Raw genomic sequence first — 6,233 nt, forward strand, 5'->3', positions numbered from 1 at the left:
ATAGTGTATTTATCAACAGATCATGTGACATTTTTTTAATTGATGAGGATTGTAGTAGTGTATTCCTTGACTTCATGAATGATTATGAAACTTATTACGATTATGGTTGCCTGCTGATTGCATCATTTCAGTCCACTCCTCAGCGACCTCACTGACTCTTCCACCCAATCAGAAGACATGCCTGTTCGACAAGGAATCCCCTTTCAGCGCAAGTTAAAGGGCTGTCGCTGATGTCACTTGAGTGTACCAGTGGAGGCATATCCTAACGACATCTTATTGGGCCCACAACATTGTAATAACATCATGGAGACCGCACGGGAAGACGAACTGCTCGCCATGGAGAATATTTTTGGACCGGAAGAGTTTCGCCGAAGCGAAACTTCATCAGATGGAGTGATGCAAGTGTGTCCGCATCTTCCTCGTGATTTCAAACTCATTAAAAAAGGTACTATAATGAGCGGTTGTATTTTTTTGTTCATTTTAAGTAGACAGGCTGTGACAAGCTGTGTATTAATTTAACAGGTGAAAGAAACGGAGAATATGATGTACAATTCCTGCCGCCTTTGATAGTGGACTTCGAGCTGCCGCAAACTTACCCAAGTCATTCCTCGCCTGCTTTTCGATTGAGTTGTCAATGGCTACACCATAATCAGGTGTGTGACGTGTTGTGTTTATTGTTTTTACTCTGTAGTCAAAGGTCATATTTACCAAGGAGACAATGTTTGGCCACAAGACTGATTGTAGATGTCTGTAGACTAGATGGAAGTCATCACCAGGCCTGGTTGTGGTCGTATGAATATATCTCACACTCTATATTTGTAATGTACGTCTGTGTTGTGAAATGTAGCCTACATTGACCATGGTTACCAAAGGTCTCACATATATGTATTACTGGATATGTCACAGCTTTCTAAGGTATGCAGGCATCTCGATGAGATTTGGCAGAATACTGGTGGAGGTGTTGTCCTCTTCTCCTGGTTCCAGTTCCTAAGTGAGGACCTCCTGGGCTTCCTGTCAATCCACTCCCCCTGGGAGATTCCCTGCATGGAGGAGCCTGAGCTGGGTGCCTCAGCTCAGGTCACGGACACCAGTGACCCACGGGTCACCACCACCAACAATGCTTCCGACGCAGATATTCTACAGCGGCTCCTAGACCATAACCAGAGGATGCAGCAGAAGGTGTTTGAAGGGCGACATCTAGAGTGTGGGATTTGCTTCTTGGCAAAGTCTGGTTCAGATTGCCACAGGTTCAAGGGCTGCGACCACGTGTTCTGTAAGGACTGCGTCGCTAACCTTTTCAGGATTGGCATTGAAGAGGGAGGAGTTCAGCTCCAGTTCAGATGTCCTGATACAGACTGTGACTCCGTGGCCACCCCCTCAGAGGTCAGCTCCATGGGTTTGTTCTGTGCTTCCTCTTCCAAACTAGAACATCTTATTTTGACGTTAAAAAAAAAAATTAGCGCACCTTGTAAAAGGTAACTTTGTAAACACACTCAACAATCACTCAACACTCACTTCAAGTCCATATTTGTAAAGTGCTTCTGATGAGGGGTGCCTTTGCCTTTAGATATATCAGTACAAAGGCAATAGGTAGTGTGTCAGTACAAATACATACACTCAATTGAAAGAATTCAGATGCAAAACATAAAAAAAAAAATGACAAATACATTTTGTTTGTCATCAGATCTAACCCCTAAACTTGGATTTACAAAACTGTTCAGTCAAAACAGTAAAAAAAAAAAGAGATTGATGCTTTTTCTGAGAATTCTGTAAATATAAGCAGAGCTTTAATGTGCAGTTGCTTCCTAACAGTTTATGTGGTTCTACCTGTAATCATCAGAATCAATAATAATGTTTATAAATGTTTTGTACATATGTATACTGTATGTTTTCAGTTCCAGAACATTCCTCTCTGTTCAGGTGAAGGAGCTGGTGGGTGAGGAGCTGTTCAGCCGGTACGACCGGCTACTGTTGCAGAGGACGCTGGACTGCATGGCCGACGTGATGTATTGCCCTCGCCCGAACTGCAGCTCCGCTGTGGTCCTGGAGCCAGGGGAGACATGGGCCTTCTGTGCACCCTGTGCCTTTGCCTTCTGTACCGATTGCCGCAAGGGGTACCACGGGGTGGAGAGGTGTGCCAAAGGCACCACGGCGAACTCTGACCCAGACTCTGACCCGAGCGCTGAAAATGCACCACTCCCAAAGACTCTAGGTAAACAGCAAATGAATAGGCGCATTTCTGCGATTGTAAACGGTTAAAAGGTTCACTATCTTTTTCCAATGGACAAATGGCAAAAATATATAGACCCACATTTTAACACAATCCAGAACTACTGCACAGTGGGGTTCCTGTGTGGAAATAAATGTGTCTGTATTGATCAAAGGCAGACTTCCTCCAGACCTTAGCTCCTCTCTATATAGCTTGTGTTCATTTTCACACAACTTTCCCTCATGTGTCTGAAAGCACCGTAGGATCGCTCATTTTACACGGTGCCCAGTGGAGCTTAGAGAGAGATGGAGATGTGAGGTACAATACACTCTCTGTCTCTGTCCATCTCCTTCGCCCGCTATCTCTCTCTTTTATCTCCATCACTCCTTGAGTCTCCATCTTCCATCCTTCCCCTCTCTCTCTCTTCCTATCGCTCTCTCTCTCTCTCCAGTCTAGTATGCAGCCTAACACAGAGGTGGAGAGTGGAGCTTAGAGAGAGAGGGTGATGTGTAGGGAGTCTGAGGGAACATGGGTACCATGTGGGTTGATGAATTTCAACGGTCCGTGTTTCTCTCTGAATGTCAGCTCTCTGCACCTAGTTACTTGAAGGAAGACGGAGGAAGACTAGAAAACACAGGCGTAGATTCAGTCATCCGGGCCCTGCATGAAATATTAAATAATATTACATAAAGGGAACATGCTTCTCAGATGGAAATTATGTTTGATTACACCACGGTCCACATTACTAGTCATTCTTTTTAAAGCCCTGTGACTGACAGCACATCACAGGCATGCTTTTTCATAAGCGCATATCATTAACATGCTCATCTGCATTGCATTTTCACCATTTCTGCACTCTAGTGTTGTTAGCAAGAGGCTCTAGCATTTAAGCACTTACGCTGAATATAAAGAATATAGATGTATTTATTATTTTATGGTGGTCTACCAATCCACCTCAGAGGAAGTATACAAAAACCCTGAAGGAATGAAATTATCTGAGTGGAGACTGAATGAAAAAATATCCCTGTTATGTCACTCCATGACATGACATGACAGATCTAAATAGTGTTTTTTTTTTTTTCAAGGGCTTTAATATGACAGCGTTACATACTGTCCTCACTTATTTAGGCTTACACTTTTCTCATTTGTAGAGGGGATGCAAGCACTGTGGGAAGACTATGAAACCGGCGCTAGTTCGAGAAGGAGACTTCTGCAGCATCGGTACGGGAGGGGACTGTTCCTCAAGGAGATGACTGATGCGCTGAGTGAAGGTTGGATAGATACCAATACTCAAGAGTGTCCCAAATGTAGCGTCAAAATACACGTAAGTAAAACTACATTATGGGGGGGTGGGAATAGGAAAGACGTCAATATGCTAATACTGACTAACATGATTGATTGATTGATTGATTGACATTTGATCCTGACTCTGTAGTAGTTATTAACACAAGCTAATTCTTCGCCACCCTTCCCCTCTTGTTTGTTGACATTGAGCAGTGTTTAGAAAGCTCCATCAGCGGCTGACATTGAGCACTGGTAACTGAGGGCCATAAATCATGCCAGCCTCTAAAAATATCTCTATGGAACACCACAATATCAAGATGCCGCTCTAAGCCCTGCTGGTGCCTCATAAATGCGTTTATCTGGATTATGCAGCATAAGGAGGTTTGCTTTTAAGACCGTGCTCTTTAATGTCCGAACAGAAGTGCTGACATAAAACCTATCTCAAGTGGGACCAGCTGTGTGCCCATGCAATAAAGTATATCAGCTGTACACCCTAGTCAGACAGAAGTGTGGCGCTAATCTTTTCGGGTTGGTGTATACTCCACAACCTGGAGTTGCTAATTACTTGTGTTCACTGAAGCACTACACTCACAGTTGCTAGTAAAGGGAGGAGTGCAAGCTTTGAGGCACAGGGGCTCAGTATGTCACACTTTTGTTCAGTGGCTCCTGTGATCCCAAATAGAATTTCTGCGTTATCTCCGAGTAATATATTCAGCGTAGTTTTATTCTGTACCATATATCTATTGTGTGTGACCTGAAATAATCAGCGTGTATCTCAAAGTACTTTGCAGACACTCCCTTTTGGGCCCTTTTATGTGCAGAAGGTGTCTGTATTTATCATGGATTTTTTAAAGACAGTTCAACAAAAATCTCTAGGGTTAGGGCTTCAGCCAGATTACACTGGATAGCTAAGCAATATCACTTATAGACTAATGGGGCCCAAGGTCCCTTTGGCCCTCTGTGAGTTCACAGGCTGGATACAACCCATTAAAACAGTGGATTAAACACGTCAAACACTGACAATAACACGATTACACCTACACACCTTTCCTCTGAGACCCAACACTAACTTCAGCGTCAAGATTTGCAGTCCTCCTTTGAGCATCACTTTCAGGAGGTGTTTGAATTGGTGTAGAAATTTCACATATCCTTTCTGCTGTAATTGTTCCTATTCACGCTTCCTTATTTCACCATGGTTTTCTCCAGATGTATGATATGATAACATATGATGATGTTATGATAATATTAGTATTTGCCAAGTCTGGCCATAAGGGTATAAGCCTTATCAATCTGTTAGAACAGCATTTAATATCTTCTCCTGGACATGGACAGCACATATTGAATACAAACCACAACCTTACTTTTTCCATAAGCTTTTCCTCTCGTATTTGTTTTCAGAAAAGTTGTTGGTATTGATAACAGCCCATGAAATGGCACCCTTTGGCCCCAAGCCAATATGTTTAGTTTCCCATGAACAGAATCAGTACTGTGATTGTTTTTTTTGAGCACACACACAGAACAGACAGCTAGAGGACCATGAGGAGAGGTTAGCTGAATTTGATAAAAGTTGTATGGTATTGTATTAGTATTGCGGACTCTACCTTTAACGTTTTTGAGTTTGGGTCAGCAGTCTGTATAGTCTGACTGCACCACTCCCCCAATATTCCTCAACCAATATGTCCTTGTTTCCTTGCACGGTAAAGCTGCAATCTGATCATAAAGACCTTATTCAGTTTCTTATTTAATTCTTTTTTTAACTTTTCTCTATAGAAAATAGGAGGCTGCAACATCATGCATTGTGCCACCTGTCTATCCTTTTTCTGCTGGCATTGCCATGTGGTACTGCCCAGAAACAACCCTCACATGCACCTCCAGGACGGAGGCTGTACTTTGCCAGACTGACCAGGGCAGGGTCGTGCCCTAGACCAGACAGAGAGACAGGCGCTCCGGCTGAAGCGTGAAATATCATCTCACTCACCTAGGGTTTATTTATACGCCATGTTTTAATCTACTGGAAATTATATGAACAATCCAGCTTTTAAATGTATATTAAAGTGCATGTGCTGATAATGGGGATGACATTAATACCAGTGTATCTTCACAAATATATCAATATCTTAAAATCTACCATTGGGTTGTACGTCAGCGTTTTAAGCATATTTAAACACCCACTCTTACATTCTTTCATCTTTAATTGACAGGTTGAAGATTATGCAGCCTACCAATTTATTTAATTTTCAAATGTTTCCCATGATCAGTGCCTACATGTATCGACAACCCTGTCAACATGTAAATGTGTTGTACAATTCAAAGATGAACCCACTTCAACTTGCATTCTCTGAAACAACTCACTGAACACTGAATTATCTGCTGGTGTGTTTAAGGACCTAGCGGTAAGATTTACTGCAAATGATAAAAACAGTTCAATCTGATTCATGGTTATATAATGTAGTAATTTAGACTGGCCGATTGGAGGACACTTGTTCATAAGTAAACTGAATGGAGAATGTATTTACACTGTTTGGCGCACTTTACTGACCAACCCGCTTTTTAAAAACATAGGTATGAATGACTGTGTACCTTTTTGGAACATACTGCACCTGTGAGAATAATAATAATTAAATATAAAATGTATTACAATGTATACAAATATTAAAGTGTGTATATTCAGTAGGGCTTATATGCATACTCGTGTTTTTTTCTTTACTTGAGTTACTGCTTCGTTCCTTAGTCTAATATA

General features: G+C 42.0%; 1 protein-coding gene across 1 annotated transcript; it reads left to right on the forward strand.

Moving 5' to 3' along the window:
* LOC105899872 (E3 ubiquitin-protein ligase RNF14-like) lies at positions 1-6,169 on the forward strand. The gene is made up of 6 exons (XM_031565222.2): positions 1-445; positions 523-653; positions 907-1,383; positions 1,921-2,212; positions 3,361-3,533; positions 5,264-6,169. Exons 1-6 carry the CDS (start codon positions 304-306, stop codon positions 5,393-5,395), a joined length of 1,347 nt encoding a protein of 448 aa, XP_031421082.1. The 5' UTR covers positions 1-303; the 3' UTR covers positions 5,396-6,169.
* The last annotated feature ends 64 nt before the right edge of the window (positions 6,170-6,233 follow it).

Source organism: Clupea harengus, chromosome 1 (assembly GCF_900700415.2).
Source record: "Clupea harengus chromosome 1, Ch_v2.0.2, whole genome shotgun sequence".
Taxonomy (NCBI): Eukaryota; Metazoa; Chordata; class Actinopteri; order Clupeiformes; family Clupeidae; genus Clupea; species Clupea harengus.